This window comes from Lactuca saligna, chromosome 6 (genome assembly GCF_052625555.1).
Source record: "Lactuca saligna cultivar CGN05327 chromosome 6, ASM5262555v1, whole genome shotgun sequence".
Taxonomy (NCBI): Eukaryota; Viridiplantae; Streptophyta; class Magnoliopsida; order Asterales; family Asteraceae; genus Lactuca; species Lactuca saligna.
The window spans coordinates 17,829,365-17,848,990 of NC_136422.1; the positions used below are offsets into that span (position 1 = coordinate 17,829,365).

At 35.6% G+C, this 19,626-nt stretch overlaps 4 protein-coding genes across 6 annotated transcripts; 3 read left to right on the forward strand and 1 right to left on the reverse strand.

Moving 5' to 3' along the window:
• The first annotated feature begins 2,394 nt into the window (after window positions 1-2,394).
• SUV2 (protein dimerization) lies at window positions 2,395-7,127 on the forward strand. Its single transcript, XM_078961066.1, has 12 exons — window positions 2,395-3,076; window positions 3,294-3,332; window positions 3,526-3,644; window positions 3,787-3,848; window positions 3,999-4,336; window positions 4,491-4,559; window positions 4,630-4,712; window positions 4,811-5,062; window positions 5,156-5,262; window positions 5,340-5,509; window positions 6,119-6,324; window positions 6,426-7,127. Exons 1-12 carry the CDS (start codon window positions 2,525-2,527, stop codon window positions 6,724-6,726), a joined length of 2,298 nt encoding a protein of 765 aa, XP_078817192.1. The 5' UTR covers window positions 2,395-2,524; the 3' UTR covers window positions 6,727-7,127.
• Window positions 7,128-11,497: 4,370 nt separating this feature from the next.
• On the forward strand, window positions 11,498-14,434 carry SCAMP5 (SCAMP family protein). Its single transcript, XM_078961153.1, has 12 exons — window positions 11,498-11,676; window positions 12,261-12,377; window positions 12,496-12,558; window positions 12,654-12,687; window positions 12,774-12,896; window positions 12,987-13,049; window positions 13,174-13,267; window positions 13,369-13,414; window positions 13,505-13,572; window positions 13,718-13,766; window positions 13,959-14,024; window positions 14,160-14,434. The coding sequence occupies exons 1-12, from the start codon at window positions 11,623-11,625 to the stop codon at window positions 14,190-14,192; spliced, it is 810 nt and encodes a 269-aa protein (XP_078817279.1). The 5' UTR covers window positions 11,498-11,622; the 3' UTR covers window positions 14,193-14,434.
• Window positions 14,435-16,028: 1,594 nt separating this feature from the next.
• Window positions 16,029-17,957, forward strand: PRK (phosphoribulokinase). The gene is made up of 5 exons (XM_078958979.1): window positions 16,029-16,667; window positions 16,802-16,886; window positions 16,962-17,046; window positions 17,195-17,439; window positions 17,551-17,957. The coding sequence occupies exons 1-5, from the start codon at window positions 16,117-16,119 to the stop codon at window positions 17,800-17,802; spliced, it is 1,218 nt and encodes a 405-aa protein (XP_078815105.1). The 5' UTR covers window positions 16,029-16,116; the 3' UTR covers window positions 17,803-17,957.
• LOC144999818 (protein BASIC PENTACYSTEINE7-like) lies at window positions 17,194-19,469 on the reverse strand. Of its 3 annotated transcripts, none has more exons than XM_078958980.1 (2): window positions 19,417-19,469; window positions 17,194-18,729 (listed from the first exon to the last, which is right to left on the reverse strand). In XM_078958980.1, exon 2 carries the CDS (start codon window positions 18,711-18,713, stop codon window positions 18,144-18,146), a length of 570 nt encoding a protein of 189 aa, XP_078815106.1. In that variant the 5' UTR covers window positions 18,714-18,729; window positions 19,417-19,469; the 3' UTR covers window positions 17,194-18,143. The 3 variants fall into 3 exon arrangements, with proteins under 3 accessions (XP_078815106.1, XP_078815108.1, XP_078815107.1); XM_078958982.1 differs by having other exon boundaries at window positions 19,424-19,457; XM_078958981.1 differs by having other exon boundaries at window positions 19,350-19,453.
• Between the last annotated feature and the right edge of the window lie 157 nt (window positions 19,470-19,626).

Genomic DNA, 19,626 nt, shown 5'->3' on the forward strand with positions numbered 1-19,626 from the left:
TTAGATCTTACCTTTGATTGTTATATAGCAATAACAAAGACCATTCTAGATTTGCAGTGGCAACCACAGATATGAGCCCAATACTTGAAAAGAGACTCATATATGACAATTTGGCCCTAAAACTTCATCCATGAACAATCTAAGCACAACAAGGTCAAGGCAACAACTTTTTACCTTCAATTTGATGCCAACAAGCAAGGAAATCAGATCCACTTCGCTCCTCTATGATCCCACCAACTCTTGTTTCAAGTATCCTTCTTCTCCAAGCTCCAAAACACACTTAGATCCTTCTCACTCTCAAATTAGGGTTTGAAATCGATGGGGAAAGCTTATGGACATCAAAAGGGGGTGCTAAAGATGCTGGGGTGGGTTATAATGTGCTTTATATAGGGCACCACCCCCAGATTAGGGTTTTCTCCTTTCAGCACCAACTCGCCGAGTCCAGCCGCAAACTCGTCAAGTTGGTCACTTAACACGTGACCAGAACCGCGACTCGACTCACCGAGTCGACCTTCCTTATTTACATTATGAACCATGAAGTTGAACTTCTGAACTCGGGGTGTTACACACCAGACTCCCAAGCCTGACCCACTCAATTTCTTGTATTACAGGTAGTTGCACAAAATCGTAGTTGGATGACTTGACGATGGATTATGGATTATAAACCAATAGATATAAATAAATGTTGTAAGACCTATGTTGTTCTATTTATGCTTTTGATCTATATCAAACATGACATCTCGATGTTTTATTATAGTGAAATATATTTATTCGAAAATGCTTTGAAAAATCTTTATCATATTTATCTTTTGGGAACAAATTCCGCAATACTTTTATTTAAAAGGTCACTCTGATTTTTAAAAAAAAAAAGCATAAACAAATCGGTTTTTTCTGGCCGTGAAAATGGGGATGTCACACTGAAGAACTCGTCGAGTTCATAGAGGAACTCGACGAAAAGGTTGAAGAACTCCGAGTCTATAAAGGGTGAAAACTCGACGAGTTGATTTGAGAAAGTCCCAACTTTGTTATAGGGAGAAACTCGACGAGTTTGATCACGATTTCAAGATTTTATGATTCATGGAACTTGATGAGTTTATAGACCAACTCGACGAGTTGAGTCAACCAGGATGTTGACTTTGACCAGGATGTTGTCATTGACTTTGACTTTGACAAAAGTTGACCCTTAAGAGGTCATGAGTATGGAAGGATAATTAAAGGAAATGTTTATGTGTAGGAGTCTGAGAGAGATTGATTTCAAAGCAGGAGTCATTGCAACTATACCCAGTTATCGAGGTGAGTTACCTTCTAGTAGAAGTGGGTCGAAGGCACCAATGCCGACCCACTAGTAGTTGTTATAGCTGAGATGAGTGTCTTCGTGATAAATCGTTTAATATGCCACTATTTGTTATGCATTATGTGCCAGGATGCTATGATATTATGTGATATTGGTAGGAGGGGTGAAATAGTCCCCGGTTATCGGTTGAAAGAAACCGAAGGGGTAGACAATACCTATATATGCCTAGTAGTATGTTTATGATATGTTATTAAGTGGTAGTGGTATGAGTGAAATAGTCCTATAACCGGTTGAGATAAACCAGAGGGTAGGTCGGTGCACCCATATAAGCCTGACAGGGGTAGGTTGGACACCCTGGTATGTCTGACAGGGGTAGGTTGGGAACCCCTGTATGCCTAACAGGGGTAGATTGAGCACCCCGATATGCTCAGCAGGGTAGGTCGGGTACCCAAACATGCCTGACAATATGTTTATTACATAGTATGTGATATGATAGGGGAACTCACTAACCTTTGTGCTTACCGTTCTTAGTTTTGGTTTTAGACACTTATTCTTTGAAGAGAAAGGAGCTGACATGACTGCAACACATCACATCACTATTTTCCGCACTATGATGTTCTTAGGATTTGTACTTTGATATTATTATTACTTGTTTTGAGACATATGACTTATGAGTTTTATGATATGGGATAACTCAATGATGTTTTCAATAATCTGTTTTATGAATTATTAAATTAAAAATGAAAAATTTGGTCTTGAATTTTGGGATGTTAAAGGTTTGGTGGGTCATCATTGGTAAGCCTACGAGTAGTCACTTGGGCACGAAAGCAAAAAAAATTAACACTCCGTTCCCGAGTTCAATTTAACGGGAAAAAGGAAAGAAAGTAGGTGGAAATGAGAAAAAAATAAAAGAAATTGGTGTTTCCGAGTTTTATTAAAGGAAAAAAATGAAAAGAAATGGAAGGATCACTATCCCTTGTAACTTTTCTTTGGATGATTAATTTTCACCACTCTTGTCCAATTGGTAAATACAAAAAGAAAATTTTGTTTTAATTTTTTTTTTTTATAAATAAATAACTCGGGTTCGGGTACTGGGTGTAAAGAAATAGAGTGAGTAGGTCTTCCAAATTCAATACTATCTGTTCGTTTCCCCCCAAAAGCTTCCCCAATTACGATACGCTCTCATGAGAGTATAGTCTGCTTTCAAATCAATCACTCCTATCACCAACAATGGCGGGCGAGCATGATTTTGAAGAGTGGGATGAAGAATTCTTGAAAGAAGCTATACAATCCACCGAAGCCGCCGTTTGTTCTTCTTCCTTAAACCCTATCCAACCGCCACCAAAATTATTCCTGCCGCCTCCGCCACCCCATTATGCCCCTCACATCAGTTATTCTCCTCCTAGAGAGTTGTCTCAGAGAGTCAAAGAAGATAATCATAGAAACTTTCCGGTTATGGGTTTCGATTGCCCAGTCTCGTTGAATGGAATCAATCGAGGTCTCAATACTGCGCCTTCGTTTCCTCATTCTTCTCGATTGCACGACGAGGATAAATGTTCCAAACAGCAGGAAATCAATCAGTTGAAGGTTTCTTCTCCTAGAGAGTTGTCTCAGAGTGTGAAAGAAGATAATCACAGAAACTTTCCAGTTAAGGGTTTCGATTGCCCAGTCTCGATGAATGGAATTAATCGAGGTCTCAATAGTGCGCCTCCGTTTCCTCATTCTTCTCTATTGCATGACGAGGATAAATGTTCCAAACAGCAGGAAATCAATCGGTTGAAGGTTTGAACCACACGCAGTCACCCACACACTTGACTGTTTCTTTCATGTCAGTTTCACTCTAGTTTTTGTGGATGAAGCATTACTGTATTACATACACTATTGTATGATGGAGCATTTATTAATGAAGTTGTTTGTGCAGAATCTTCATAACCTCTACCCTGGCTAGAGATACAATTACCAGTTTTAAGTATTTTTAATTAGCTGTTTTTTTTTGCAGGAAGAGTTGGGAAGAGTATCGAAGGTGCTTACTAACCTGGTATGTTCCGTTGTATTTCTATCCACAAATTTGAATTAAGGATATGCTTTTAAGGGAAGTTAACTCATCACAGATTAATTAACAAACTTTCCAACATATAAAAAATTGAAATCATTTGGAAACGCACCAGAATTCAGCCTGCTCATGAGCTTTGTTAAGCATGATCTAATAATGGTTGTTGATTCACTTCCAGGAACAAGAGTGTTTGGAGCTCAGGAAGGATAGAGAAAAGAACGAGGAGCATCTTAGATCTGTACTTCCAGTAAATGGATCTAAACATCCTGAAGCTTTTTGTACAAAGAAGTCAAATCTGTGAGTAATATATTCCTTCAGTTGTGTTATAACTGTCTTCATAGTTAAACCATTGACACTTCACGGCTACCATTATGAAACACGTATATTAAATAGGTCTTACATTACATTACATGGCTGCATGTCTGCTTTTATGTGGCAGGAAAAATAAAGATCCTTCTGAAGACAGCAATCACAGCACTATCATTCATCCGGGAAGTAAAGGTACTCAGATCAAGTTATCATTTCAGCTCTATGGAATTATTGTTTTAAGGGTTTGTTGGAAATGCACAGAAAAACTGTAATTTGTAGAGTTTATAATGTGTTTTCAACTTTTATATTGCTTTGTGGATCTTAATTTGAGTTTGTGATTAGGTGTAATACCCTGCAAGGCTGTGGGTGTTCAGACTGATGATCAAGAGTTGAGGATAAAGAAGAGTTTATCAGTTACCAACCATTCAAGAAAGTTGGCAGACATCTGGGAACCAGGAAATGATCAACAACCAAGAAATAACCTTGTTTCCAAGTTGTTTGTTGCATGTGGAGCAGATCTACAGGTCTTATTTGGATGCTTAGGTTTGAACATTCCATCTAAAAAGACCACAACCAAAATGGAATCTTTTAATCATGATCTTTTAGACATGGCTCCAAACCACCGTATTCAGTCTGTTGAAGCTGCAAAAGTATCTCATCTCTACTTAACATTGACAAAGGTAGGTATTAAGTCTATTAACTATTAAGTTACATTGAAAGTACCATTTCTTTTATATTCTTAGTGAAGTATGAGCATGTTATTGGTCTCACAAAATGTGCAAATGCGAAAATCTGTTTCTTTCTGATTATCTCTGATGATTGTCATCTGTGCAGGTTAGTTATGATATAGGAAGATTGGACGATTTGTTAGAAGCATTGGTTACTCTTTGTCATGTTCAAAACGTGAGTTTCATAATCTGATCACCTTTATTCATTTTCATGTTGCTTAAAAACTTTTTTCTTTTTTCAACAGAAGATGATTGTTCACAGATCTCTTTGTGTGCTTCATGTGGTTTTGAAACACATTTTAGTTATGGAAAACAAAGGATGCGGCAGGTATGGATCCAATCAAAACTTGTTCTCGTTTATTCTTTGTTGGTGATGTTCTTCGCCTTATGAACTTTGATTTGATCTCTCCAGTGTACTGTGCTCAGGGACAATGTCATTGTTAATGAAAAACATTCTGAAGCCAGACATCTGTTTCCTGATAATCCACATCATCCAGTCCTTTCAAGCTTGATAAATGCTAAGAAGGTTGGTGATTCTTCCTCATTCAAATGGTTTTCTTATTATCAAACGATGCATCAAATCATCATGACACATAGTGAAGAAGTTATAAGAGTGGAGGCAGTTTCTATAATGAATATTCTTCTTCTAAGAACCGATGCTTATAAAGAAAGGCAGATGTAAGTTTCATCATCCATCCCATGATTTTTTTATTGACCTTAGTACCCTTCATCAAGTATTCTCAGTTGTTTTATTTATTCTTCTCAAGGTAGGTATGGAGAGGTGCCAGTCTTTGAAACTATTTCTCAGCTTTTAAGAAAGGAAGCTGGGGTTGCTGTGCAAAAGCAAACTGTGGATCTTCTTTACCTCCTGCTAAATTGTAAGTTCACCTCTGTATTTCATTTTAATCCTAAAAAGATTTTCATGAAGTGACATAATTGATGTTTTGTTGTAAAGGTCCAAGTTTAATGTTGATGTTCTGTTCATCTTGTAAAGAAGAGGGGACATCTTCTGACATTCCAACCACAAGTACCGAAACTGCCCCTGCATTTAAAGGGACAGGTGCTATACTAGAGGGTTTAGCTGATTGTCTAGCTTCCCGTGGAAATGGTGCACCAAAAACCTTGGTATGTAATGTTTTTTTTATCCCTGATCTTATTGGATAATTAGGTATTGTTTCTTTTAACTTAATGGGCTTAATGTAGATAAGACTCGGGGGTTGTTTCTTTTTTCTCTTATCAAGTCCTGAATGGGTAATGATGTCTGTCTGGATAAAGTGTTGTATACGTAAGATCTGTTGTTTTTTCTAAACTAGATAAACCATCTTAATTAGACTAAATGACAATTTTATCCTTATATATCAATAATTTTTTTTTTCAGAATATTCATCAATCCTAATAATATTTATAAAACTTAACTTGAGAGGAAAAAGAACAATTAGGTTAATAGGTAAAAGGTTGGTGTCTTGATACATTAATTAAGCCATATTGTTTTGGCTTAACCCATTAAATCATTATAGATAATGTTGTTCACATTGTATTAAGCCCATTAAATAAAAAAGAAACTGGCATCAAGTCCTGCATGGGTAAAGTGGCTGAATGGATGATGATGTATGTATGTCTAGATAAAGTTTTGTATATGTAGGGGTGTTTCCTCGACACTAAAAATACCATTTTACCCTTAATCTGTGTAGTTTATTTTATTTTTTGGTTAAGCCATGAAGTTATTGTGTTCAGGTGTTGAAACTGCAACGGAATGCCATCATTGTGGTGGCTTTCTTGGCATCATCAGGGAGACGTGGGTTTGAATTTTTGTTGGGACGTGATCCTTGTAGTAGAAGAAGCAAATTTCTATTTTTGATTCTGCAAATTTTGGCATCTGAAATTGATGTGGAAGAAGCATCCTCCTCCTCCTCCAAGGCTTGTGATGATTGCAGAGAAAGGTAGAGTATTTATTATTACTTGCTTAAACAGAAGATATTTTAGAGTTTTGTTGTAATATATATATATATATTTATTTGTGGGTGTGGGGGTGGGGGTGCAGGACATTGGTGATCCGTGAGGCGTTGATTCTTTTGAACAGAGTGGCATCAAATCCTCAATACTCGACACCCGTTTTGCGTCTTCTCACAAACAGAAGAGGAGACATGGCATGCCTCACCGTTGACATTGCTACCAGGTTATCCAGGAAACCCCTCAATTCCTTGTGCCATCATCAAACATCTCTCCACACCTTTTCAAAGCAGATGAGGGAATCAGAGATTCCGGATTTAGCTCGCATTTTTAAAAAGAGAGTCTTCAGTTTCTTAGGGGATCCCCTCCCCTCTGCCTCCAATTCCCATTAGAAAAAAAAACTTGCCCCAAATCCCACACTTTTTTGGAAACCAGTTTTGTGTCTTTACCAGTGTTGTAAGTCTTTTTTTTTTTTTTTTTTTTGTATCTAGATTTTAGATCAAGGCAGGCAGGCAGGCAGGGTGTGTTGTATATATTATGGGTGAAAGCTTGCAAGTCGAGCAATGTGTCTCTTTTTCAGATTTCACTTTTTATTTTTCATGTTTTTGTTTGGTTTCTTCATTTTGGTTGAGATTGTTAGGACAATTGTCCTTTCTAGGATTATTTTGACAACTGCAATTTGAATAGATGAATGATCGAGAGCCTGTATGTCTGTCTTTGACTTGCCCCCACTCCCCATTAAAGAATAAAATGGGTGAGGGGTGAGACAAAAACAATGCACATTTTGTTTGTATTGGCTATTGTCTATTGACATTGACAATCACATATATCATTCATCTCAATCCTAATTTAGTTCACCTTCAACTTGGTGCAGGCATAGTTCGTCTTGTTTCCTTATTTCTGGAGCACTACATTTATAGTTAATGATTTCATCCTATTTATGGATTAACTAACTTAATAGATCATGATTTTACACATTTGTAAAAGGATTATAGTTTGACCAACTTGGATTTTTTAACATACACCCTCTCTATTCTGTTCATAATTTGCATCCTTCGTCCAAACCTGTACTTCAACTCTCAGCTTATTGTTTGATTAACACTTTCCAACAACCTGATACCTTTCTAATGACATGTCACTTGTTAGAAAACTACGTACTATTTAGAACATTATATGTTATAAAACAGATTCACTTAAGAATATGAAACAAAATTTCTGGGAACTTAAGTTGTTTTCCTTAAAATCCGTTACATAAAACATGAATTCCGTTATAAACTACTACTCAACTTTTTAAAACTTGGCCATTATGAAATTACAATCAAATTTGTATTAAGACACATTTGTCGTCATACCTATTTTATTATACAAAATAGTTCAGGCATTTTACAAAAGACAAAACTGCACAAATGGTCCCTGTGGTTTGCTGAAAATTGCCACTTTGGTTCAAAAATGTTTGGACTAGCACCAGAGGTCCAAACTTTTCATTTTGTTGCGAGTTTGATCCAATTTGGTTTGAACTTTTTTATAAAGACGATTTTGCCCCTGATTATTTAATATTTTAAATTTTGTTTTATTACAATAATTAAAAAGAATTAAAAGAAAAGAAAAAAGAACATACTCTCTCTCTCTCTCTCTCTCTCTCTCTCTCTCTCCAAAGCAGACGAGCACCAGAGGTTATACAACCTTGTGATCGATCGACACTCCCCAGAAATCCCCTTCTAGCCTCGCCTCTCATACCTCTCTCTCGAACCAACCGTCACACCCGCTTCTTCTTCTTCTCCTGTCGAGCAAAACCCACCGAGGACCTCGTCTTCTTTATTGTTGTTGCTCGTGGCACCTCATCGGGACCCCCAAATGAACCTTGTTTTCGATTCCTCTTCCTGTTTCAAACCAACACCGGAGGCGTGTGGTCTACTGTCGTTCTCTTCTAACAATCGCTCGGGGATGAGAAGGCCAAATCGAAGACCAAATTTGCAGAGATTGGCACTCTACCTGTGTGTGTCTAGGGTTTTTTATTGGGGGTGATAGAAGGTTAGAGAAGGAAGATTCTGATGCTAAAACGACTTCATCTTTGTTCGAAGCAATCCCGACGATCTCGATTCTCAAATCGCCTCTCTCTACAACTTCTTTACGAACCCTTCTCAGATCTTACACCGATGAAGGTTTGGCGCTAAACTCGACTGATGTCCTTCTAGTTTTTTGAAACCCTAGCTATTCAGATCTGTTGTGGTGTTTGTGTGTGTATGTGTGTTTAATCTCTCGTTTGTCTTGTTCAAGTTTGTGTGTGTGTGTTTGTGTTGTATCTGTTGAAAAATCGATGGATGTTTGTGTTGATCTGTGTTTGCTCATCAGATTTCATTTTTATGTGTGTGTGTTCATTTGATCTGATTTTGTGTGTGTGTTCATCTGATTTCATTTAGGTGGAGATGGATATGACAAATTGTGGTTGTGGCAGGCGGTCGTCAAACAATGGTGGTGGAGGATGACGGTCGAATTGTGGAAGTGGCGGAAGATATTCTTCAGCATTCTTGAGGAAGAAGAAGAAGATGGGTGAGAGAGAGAAAGAGAGAGAGAGAGAGAGAGGGAGAGATAATATTTTCTTTTTTCTTTTAATTTTAATTCTTTTTAATTGTTGTAATAAAAGAAAATTAAAAATATTAAATAATCAGGGGCAAAATCGTCTTTATAAAAAATTTCAAACAAAATCGGACCAAATTCGCAACAAAATGAAAAGTTTGGACCTCTGGTGCTAGTCCAAACATTTTTGGACCAAAGTGGCAATTTTCAGCAAACCACAGGGACCATTTGTGCAATTTTGTCTTTACAAAATGACGTTGTAAAAGGAATCATCATGTTCAAAAACTGGCATGAATATTGTTATTATTAATTTAAAGGGTAAATTACACCAATCGTCCCTCGTGCATGTGCCCAAAAGCATGTTTAGTCCCTATTTTCAAAAATTAACTCGGACCGTCCCTCGTGTCATTAAAAGTTGCACGCTTCGTCCCTAACAAATTATTGTGTTGCGGTTTTAGTCCTTGCTGGATCTGAAATGACTATAATGCCCTTTGTGCATTTGTTTTCCATTAACTTTAATGTTATTATTATTATTATTAGTAATTTAAAAAAGAAAAAAAGGCCCCTGTCCTACCTTCCCACCCACCTCATCATCTCCTCTATTGATATTTCTCTTCCTCTCGTCTCTAACCTCTTCTAAGAAACCCAAAACCACCATCCTTAAACCATCACTGGCAGCTACTCCCTCCGACGACCACTCCCTCAGGTGGCTATTCCAATCATCGTCCCTAACCTCCAATGAAACTTCTCTCTACATCCATCAACGTCTAAAGCCACTTACAACATTGTCATCGCCACTTGAAAATGTCGATCTCTACCTGTAAGCCATCGTCACCATCTCTTTGCCGGAAACCCTAGATCGTCAGCCATCGTCACCATCTCTTCGCCATCTCTTCGCCGGAAACCCTAGACCTGTAAGCCATCGTCACCATCTCTTCGCCGGAAACACTTGAAAATGTCGATCTCTACCTGTAAGCCATCGGCACCATTGTCTCATATCTACACCATCATCTAATAGATCGTCAGCTCCTTGAGTTTCGAGACAAAGAGGAAGGAAAGGGAGGGGAACGACGATACCTGGTGGAAGAAGAACAATGTCCGAATAGATCACATCAACTCTCCTCACTGAAACAAATTTTGGGATTTTTTTTTCAAACAAGTTTGGGGAGAAACCAACCGGAGTTCCAGGTTTCAGGTTTCATGGCAATGGTAGGATAAGGGATTGAACGCTTGGTGTCCGACCACAGTGTTTCTCATATCCTTTCATCTCTCTTCTTCATTTAACTGATTTGTAGATCTAGGGTATGGATTTGGGTTTTGTTTTAGGGTTTAATTCTAGGTTTATTTTTTATTTTTGGAGATGAATGGTGGTGTTTGTCGGAGTTAGCTGGTGGCCGGAGGTGGCTGGTGTCAGAAGTGACTGGTTGTAAGAGGTCGTTGATGGTGAGAAGGTTCGGAACCAATTTAAGTGGAATTTCCATTTTCTAAAAATTATACTTAACAAAAAAAATAGTATATAAATTATAAACAAATGAAGAATAAATGAAAAAGAAAAAGAAAAGGGCAAGATAGTCATTTTATATCTGCAAGGGACGAAGCATGCAACTTTTAACCAAATGAGGGACGGTCCGAGTTAATTTTTGAAAATAGGGACCAAACGTGCTTTTGGACACATACTCGAGGGACGATTGGTGTAATTTACCCTAATTTAAAAATATAGTTCAAAATCACCATCATCCTTTATGCATATTGTGTATATCATGATGCTTTTTATATGCTCAAAATTAATGTTTTTTTTTGGAAAGCAGAAGAAAGAGAAAGTATAAATATAAAGAATCAACAAACAAAAAACGTGGATCAAGTAACCAAAGTCGATTTAAAGAAATGATGGTGATGGATGGACACAAAAGGCAAAGTTGAGAACATGTGACAAAAGTCGTACTTAATTTCACTCGGATATAGCTTTTTGTAACAACCCTGATTTTGATATTGATGATTATTTTAGAATTTCATTATTTAAAGATTAGAGGTAAAAATATGGTACGAAGGTAAAAAATGTATGTAAAGAAAACTACCTAGCTATTTCAAAAGGTCATGGTTAATTATCCTAAAAGCCTAAAATCATAATAACACAAGGCAAAAACAAACTCGTCAAATATGTTTTCCACGTGGTGACAGTTTTACTTGTTAAATTGACAAAAAATGAAGCATCATTGATTACTTGCTTCCAACTAGAACACATTGTAATGTCAACCGATCATCCACATGTAAATAAGTTGGTAAAAAGAAAGTTTTAATAAGTCAAACAAAATATGATAGTTTATCAAATACAAAAACTGGGTGAGTTACTAAATCCAAAAAAAAAGAATTGTAATATATTTTTTCTATTTTATCCTACTATAAATGAACAATTATTTTTGAATATATTTTTAATGCTGGTATTCAATTTGTTTATGATAGAAATTCGAAATCGGTAGAAAGTCCGGATTGAACTTTGAAAGACAAGAACAAGTTAAAACAAAATATTTGAAAACTTAAGGGGCCAAAAATCGAAATATTGGCATATCCCGCTTTATGCACCGATAAACAAACGCGATATTCATACGCACACAGTAACAGAGTGAGAGACGAAGCAACAAACCACTCTTTACGGAATTTATTTCTGCAAAGAATTTGGGTGCAATTTCTACAGAAGAAGTTAAATTTCAGCCATGAATCGCCGCGAAGATCCTAATCCTTTTGATGAAGAAGTCAATCCTTTTTCGGTAACCTCTACTCTAGATCTGCCTACTTTTTAGCTCTTAGATTGGATTTTCAGTTGTTTTTTGGTGTAATTAAACCTTTTTTTTTTTTTTTTTCTATGTAACATTGATGTGTGCATATTCTTAGCATTTTGGGATATGCATGTTGTTTTGTGGTAATTTGAGTATTTTTTTTGTCGTAGATCTGATGTAATTGAGTATGAAAATTTAATCAATTATGTGTAGCATTATAATGTATTTCTAAAAAAAATTCAGAAATGAGTCCAGAAAGGTTTGATTTTTTCGGGGATTAATTGGCGCATTAATGCCACATTGCAGGCCGGATATGGCTTTGCTTTTTATATTAGCGTGTACACGCACATAGATTACAGATATATGTCTGGAATCAAATTAATAAAAAAAGAAGTTCCTCATTTCTCATAATATACTCGATTATAATAAACAAAATTGTTTTCTCTATCGAAACGCAAATTCAAACTTATGACCTCCATCATATAATATTGAATGTTGTAAGGGTGTATTCGTTTAAAGGACCAAACTCCACCCCCTTTTATTTATGGATCATTAAATTTATGACCTGATTGCAGAATGGGGATGCTGCTGCTCCTGGTTCAAAATCCCGTGTTCCTCAGATGGTTGCTAGTAGTCTTGGTTTTGGTCAAAAGCATGATGCAACTGTTGATATACCCTTGGATTCAATGAATGTAATAATAAATTTATATCATGAATCATCTTACATTACTTCCTTTTAGTTTGATCTGTTAACTCTCTGTTGGGAATGGGATGCATTGCTTATTTGCTTAATGTGTCATCATGTTCCAGGATCCAAAGAAAAAAGAGAGAGAACTTTCAAACTGGGAAGCCGACTTAAAGAGAAAGGAAAAGGTTGGTTTTACACTTGTTTTGGTAATATTTATTCAATATGTAGTCATTTGAGAACTCTTTCAAGTTACTTATTAGCATGTATCTTACACTTACAGGACATCAAACGAAGAGAAGAAGTTGTTGCTGGTGGTGAGTATTGTTGATTATTATTATTATTTTTTTTTATTGTTGTAATTTTGTCAACATTACTCTCATTAATTTACATGTGGAAACAGCTGCTATCCCCACAGATGATAGAAACTGGCCTCCATTTTTTCCAATAATCCATCATGATATAGCCAATGAGATACCAGTTCATGCTCAGAAGTTGCAGTATTTGGCTTTTGCAAGTTGGTTAGGTATGAATTAAGATTTTTACTGCTTATCATTTATTCTAATTTATTTACAAAAGCGAATGCATTAAAATAATGTTTTATTTTGGCATGCAGGTCTAGTTCTGTGTCTTGTATTTAACATGATAGCAGTGATTGTCTGTTGGATTAAAGGCGGTGGTAAGTTACTTTATAGTTTTTACTTTTTACTTTTTACTTTTTGTGCAGCAGATTAAACTTACATGAAATCGTAAGGCATTGTGTGTGAAGTTGAGAATTTTATTGGTTTCCATTTACATTACAGGTGTGAAGATATTTTTCCTTGCAGTAATCTATGCACTTCTTGGAGTACCCCTTTCATATGTATTATGGTACAGGCCTCTGTATCGTGCAATGAGGTATACATATATAGTGTACCTTTTTTTACCTTTCCCAGTAAAAAGTAAAAAGTAAAAAATAAAATTACAAATAAGACTGAAGTTGGTTTGTTGATTTACAGGACTGATAGTGCTTTGAAATTCAGTTGGTTTTTCGTGTTTTACTTGGTGAGGAAGCATGTCAAGATTATACCTTTAGTGTATGTATGTGTATGTTGATTTCAAATAAAATTTAATTCTATTTGAATCCATTTGCAGATCCATCTTGGGTTTTGTATATTTGCTGCTATTGCTCCTCCAATAGTCTTTGAGGGGAGGTCATTGACGTAAGTTCTGTTTCTTAACTTCAAACCCCATACACACACACACACACACACTATATGCTTATAATTTCTTTCTTTCTTAGTAGCTTCTAAAAGTGTATGTTATTATTCATTTACATTTTTTGGGGTTTTTGTTTTTAATCACCAGGGGAATCCTAGCTGCAATTGATGTCTTTTCTGACCATGCATTAGTAGGGGTAAGTCCTCAACCAACATACATACATAATAAATACAAAGTGCCAAAGGAAACAATAATTTAAAAACCAAGTTGTGGAATTAGTCTCTACTTGACCTCTTGTATATGTCTATCTTATTTTGAAACAGCAGAAAGAATGATTTTTGAAATTGTAAAACTTTATCATAACCATTTGTTGTTGTTGTTGTTGCAGATCTTTTATCTGGTAGGATTTGGATTATTTTGTGTAGAATCACTGCTAAGCTTCTGGGTACTTCAGGTTAGATACTCATACTAGCAATTTTCAGCTCTTTTGTGTAGAATCACTGTTGAAAAACCATCTATTGCATTAATTGGTAAAAAAGTAAAATGTATTTGTGGTGATGCTTTTTTGTTTGGTTTATGGTTTATACAGAAAGTTTACATATATTTCCGTGGCAACAAGTGAGCATCTGAGCCCGTTTTGTACCTATCCTATCCAACATTCTTGTGTGTGTCCACTTCCAACTTCCAAGAAGCAAGCATGATTTATGATACTACTACTAGTATATGATGATGTATAATTGATTGATTTCATTATATATAGAAACGTAACATAAAACATATATATATGTATACTCTCTCTCCCGGCTACCTTTTGACTTTTGTTTTATACGCTTCTTATAGTTATATACACAAGTCATAAGTATATATACCTCTTTCACTTGCTTATTCAGTTTTCAGCAAAGCGACCAATACACTGTTCCTCAACTCAACTATCTATTTTTACAATGACATAAAATCCTCAATTATATCCAAATTTTCATTTTTGGTATTATGATCAGCATAACAATTTTAATATTGTTACTAATATTGATTATATAATGTTACAATTCATTTTGAGGATTCTATTTTTTTCAAAACATCTATTTTTGGATTTATGGATCAACACATATACAGTATCATATAAGAAACCAAGTTAGATAACATTTGACCCACTGGGAATATTTTGAAAATGATTGTTGTTTTTTTTATTTATTAATTATTTATTTATTAATGTTGACATGTAAATAATGCCTAATGATAAAGTTGAATGCCTTATTAAATATATCAAAACCAAGTAAAACAAGTTTTTCGATCCTTGTATGTGCTTTTCCAAATTGCGGCTTCATGTCCATCTTCATATTTATTACCTTTTCAACACAATGCAAGTATTAATATAACGACTTATAATTATTTGGGTTGTCAAAGAAACTGAACCAAACTTTGAGATGGAATAAGATGAAATTTGTGATTGATGACAATCTATATATGCATGCATGCATGTTTGAGGTGATCAAGGACCAACGTTTCAAACCATTGTAACCTTTGTATCACATCCAAGACATGTGGATTTAAGAGTGGTTTAAAATTAAATTAGATTTACCGTTAAAAAAAAAAAACTAAGGTTAACAATTAAAGAACCACATTTTTTTAATCTTTTAAAATTATTGACTTTTGCACCAACTAAGGATTCTATTCTGAATCATAATTTATTAATTTTAAGATAATGATATTTAGAAACACAACCAAAACAAACATATAGCAGCCAAGAAGGTACTCCCTAGATTTCTTGAGTTAAAGTTTTTAGTCATTTTTTTATCCAAACATTATGAGATGCCGAATTTGGTGTTCATCCAAATACATTAACATACACCATTGCAATTTTGCACGGAACTTAAGAAATATCATTTTTATAAAACAATGTTGACCAAATTAAGTCAAGTCAGAAGAAATTCCATAGGACTCTTTCTTGTACATATAGCTTTTAAGCTTGTACACTAGTATACTTGATAACATAATTAATGCGTAGTACGCATTTATGAAACTGGTTTGAAATGGCAAAAAGGAAATGGAATTTTTGCAAAAATAGCCCAAAGGTTAAGTTGGTTGGCAAAATAACAACCCCAGGCTCAATAATACCCTCATCCTCAATCAACCAATACCTTGATGCCACATGTCATGCCAAATATCCAAACTGTATCAAATAACAACCAAGCTTCTCCATGCCTATTGTTATCACAAACGCCATCACCTCATCTCATCTTCAACACCCAATCTTTTCCTATTTTTATTTTATTTTTCTCATAACTTTTTTTTTTTTTTTTTTTTACCTTCTGAAATGACAAAAATACCCTCAAATATTCAAAGACACCTCCATCAGAGAGGTGCACCCTCTGAAACACAAGTTGTACAATGCTTTATCCAGATTGGAATTGCTTGATTCATTTTGTATCTCACAAAAACTATCACTTGAAAGAAAACGAGCATAAAGCCAATTAGAGTGACACATTAAGAACCTATTTCTTTCTCTCTCTTTCAACTCCTGAGAAACTTAAAGAAAGAGAGAAAAAATGGCAGTGTCGACTGTAGTCTACACAGTCCAATCCTTGAACTCAACATGCTCATCAATCTCAACACCCACCACTAAAACCCACTTGGGAATCCAACAAAGACAAGTGTTGTTCTATGGTAAAAAGACACACAGGGGCAGAGTGAGAAGTGGTGAGATAAGATGTTCAGGGGACACAATCGTAATTGGACTAGCAGCAGACTCAGGGTGTGGAAAGAGTACCTTCATGAGAAGGTTGACCAGTGTGTTTGGAGGTGCAGCAGAGCCACCAAAGGGAGGGAATCCTGATTCCAACACACTGATAAGTGACACAACGACAGTGATATGTTTGGATGATTATCATTCATTGGATAGAACAGGGAGGAAAGTGGAAGGGGTTACAGCATTGGATCCAAGAGCCAATAATTTTGATCTTATGTATGAACAGGTTAAGGCTCTTAAAGATGGTATCGCTGTTGATAAGCCTATTTATAACCATGTCAGTGGTCTTTTGGATCCCCCAGAGCTCATCAAGCCCCCTAAGATCCTTGTAATTGAAGGCCTCCATCCAATGTAAGTATTATGCAACTCTTTAACCACTTAACACATACATGACTTCATACAGATGTTCAAATCTTTAGTTATTCATTATTATTTGTTTGGATACATGATCTGTTTTTTTTATTATTATATATAAATATGTGTAGGTATGATCAGAGAGTACGAGACCTCTTGGACTTCAGTATCTACTTGGACATCAGCGATGATGTTAAATTTGCCTGGAAAATTCAGGTATATTGTTTTTTTGTCAAATTACAGTTGTATCCTTGTATTTGTTTTATTTACCATAGATCCTTTAAAATGTAGAGGGACATGGCAGAGAGAGGACACAGCCTTGAAAGTATTAAAGCTAGTATTGAGGCCAGAAAGCCAGATTTTGATGCTTATATTGGTAAGTATCATTCAGTTTTAACCTCACTCAAAATTTTAATGTTCTTTACCTATTCTGTTATCTTGTACTTGTTGCTTCAAAAGTAGTACAATTTCTTCAACTAGCATGTAATATGAAAAGCATATTCTGAACATTAAAAATGGTGCAGACCCACAGAAGCAATATGCAGATGCGGTTATCGAAGTATTGCCTACACAGCTGATCCCGGATGACAATGAAGGGAAGGTGTTGAGAGTGAAGCTGATAATGAAAGAGGGAGTGAAATACTTCAATCCTGTTTACTTATTTGATGAAGGATCCACCATCTCATGGATCCCATGTGGAAGGAAGCTCACCTGTTCTTACCCTGGTATCAAATTTGCCTATGGCCCTGATTCTTACTTTGACAATGAGGTAAAAAAAAAAAAAAAAAAAACTTCACATCATCTTCTAGTAGTTTTAATATTATGTCCATGAGTGCTTATGAATAAATGGATGATTTTTTTTTTACCTTTTATGTTGCAGGTGTCTGTGTTGGAGATGGATGGGCAATTTGACAGACTGGATGAGCTGATCTATGTTGAGAGCCATTTGAGCAACATCTCCACCAAATTCTATGGAGAAATCACCCAACAGATGTTGAAGCATTCAGACTTCCCAGGGAGCAACAATGGCACTGGTTTATTCCAAACCATTGTTGGTTTGAAAATTCGTGATCTTTTTGAACAACTCACAGCTGCCAAGGCCTCAGCTCCATTGGAAGCTACAAAAGCTTAAAGTAAAACAAACAAAACAACAAAAATCCTAAAACCTCTGTTTTCATGTAAAATTATTCCCCATTCCCATATGTGTATTTAGTTCCCTTCCTCTGTGCTATGGATATCTGTAATATAGAGAATCAAATTCTTGAATGAAATATTGAGATGATCACACACCATCTTCTCTTATCATCAAGATAATTAGTTATTACCAAACCAAGTAAGAATATAAACCATATTGGAGATACCAACAAAAGTCTGAAGCATATTTGATATTATTATTAGTACTTTTATTCACAACTAGATTTTCCCAACATCTAAGATTCATTCTAGACTAGGTTACATAGATATTATATAATATTACTTGATTGTAACAAAGTTGTTAGTGCCATGTTTGGCCCAATGTGGTTTCAAGTCAACTGGATGAGAAAGATCTTGACCTTCACTTGCAAGCTTACAAAGTAGCTTCCGATATGCACCATGGCTCATTTTTCTTCCACCCACACGTGCCCCTGGCCTCCATGGACTCATTGGAAGTGGGAAAACCGATATCTTAGAGTTACAACAAGAAGATTGCCACCCGTTAACCCCACATTTGTGGCATTGTCTAGGAACACCTGTGCAAGAACATATAGGAGGAGGTACCTTTGAAAAGTCAATTTTGGAATCATCAAAACTAGCATCCAGATTCTTTCTCTCCACATTTGGTTTTAGAATGGTTTTTTTCTTGGACTTTTTAGAAATTGAACAAGACTTGGTCTTGTTCTTGGGAGAAAGTTTGTTTTTCTTGTTGGTGTGTGGTTCAGTAACACTTATGGGAGCAACACATCGGATGGGGACAGCTTCGGTATAAGTTACTTGAGAGTGATTTGAGCTTGAAAAGCAGGGAAATTGTGAAAAAGAAGGTCCACCATCATTGGTTTCAGACATTCCAGCTCCTCAAAATCTGATTAAGCAATCAATATTGACATTAGCTACATATGAACGAATAATCAAACAGATGAGGTGAACGATAGTAATGTAGTCTTATGATTAAGCAATCAATATTGACATTAAGTGTCTTGTCTTCACGGATTATCCCAAATTAAATTTCTTGCTAACCCAGGCTTAGGGGAGAGAGTGAACATTCACTAATCACTATCCTTGAGAAATCCAGATTATTGATTATCATTTCCTATTCAATCTAACACATGAAACTTGGGGCACATTTTGCAGGAGATTTTTCTATTCTTATTACTTCAAAGTAGTAATCAAAATTAAGACGAATTTAGGTTGTTTTTTAGATGATAAACCTGTAACAATATTACTTGAAAATTGACATAGAAATTCCCATTACAATTTAACTTGATACGGAATTGGTGATTATTCCGCACTAAAAGTCATGATATTTTTGCATTTGGAATTTAGTAGGTGAGGTAAGTCTGAAATGAAACATCAAAATATAACGCTTATCGAGGGACCGAGGGAAGATTGTTGTCCATGGCTAGATAACATATAAACTAAACAAAAATGAATCATCGGATTATGAGAAAACAAGATTTAAATGATAACATTGAAGATATATACACTTATACTGTAGCAAGTAATGCGGAAGAGATGGTAGGCAGAGGAGTAACGACGAGGAAGAACTTACGCCTTACAGGGAAGAAAGTGAGAGTGAAGGCAGAGGCAGAGGCAGAGGCAGTCGGTGGGTAAAAGTGCGTGGGTAGGTGTTTATTTATATAAAAATAAAATATAAAATTACATAAATAAGTTTATATAAATTTTTTATTTTGACAGTGTATTTTTTTTTAATCTTAATTACGTAGCTAAATTTATAATTTTGTTGTAAATTTAATTAATC

Excerpts from the sequence above, each read along its gene's own strand:
- LOC144999818 (XM_078958980.1), bottom strand. The coding sequence starts at position 18,713 with ATGTCTGAAACCAATGATGGTGGACCTTCTTTTTCACAATTTCCCTGC.
- PRK (XM_078958979.1), top strand. The coding sequence starts at position 16,117 with ATGGCAGTGTCGACTGTAGTCTACACAGTCCAATCCTTGAACTCAACA. Across the intron at positions 16,668-16,801 it reads ATTGAAGGCCTCCATCCAAT|GTATGATCAGAGAGTACGAG; the intron begins GTAAGTATTATG and ends AAATATGTGTAG. Across the intron at positions 16,887-16,961 it reads AATTTGCCTGGAAAATTCAG|AGGGACATGGCAGAGAGAGG; the intron begins GTATATTGTTTT and ends TTTAAAATGTAG.
- SUV2 (XM_078961066.1), top strand. The coding sequence starts at position 2,525 with ATGGCGGGCGAGCATGATTTTGAAGAGTGGGATGAAGAATTCTTGAAA. Across the intron at positions 3,077-3,293 it reads AGGAAATCAATCGGTTGAAG|GAAGAGTTGGGAAGAGTATC; the intron begins GTTTGAACCACA and ends TTTTTTTTGCAG. Across the intron at positions 5,510-6,118 it reads ATGGTGCACCAAAAACCTTG|GTGTTGAAACTGCAACGGAA; the intron begins GTATGTAATGTT and ends TATTGTGTTCAG.
- SCAMP5 (XM_078961153.1), top strand. The coding sequence starts at position 11,623 with ATGAATCGCCGCGAAGATCCTAATCCTTTTGATGAAGAAGTCAATCCT. Across the intron at positions 13,268-13,368 it reads CCTCTGTATCGTGCAATGAG|GACTGATAGTGCTTTGAAAT; the intron begins GTATACATATAT and ends GTTGATTTACAG. Across the intron at positions 13,573-13,717 it reads TTTGAGGGGAGGTCATTGAC|GGGAATCCTAGCTGCAATTG; the intron begins GTAAGTTCTGTT and ends TTTAATCACCAG.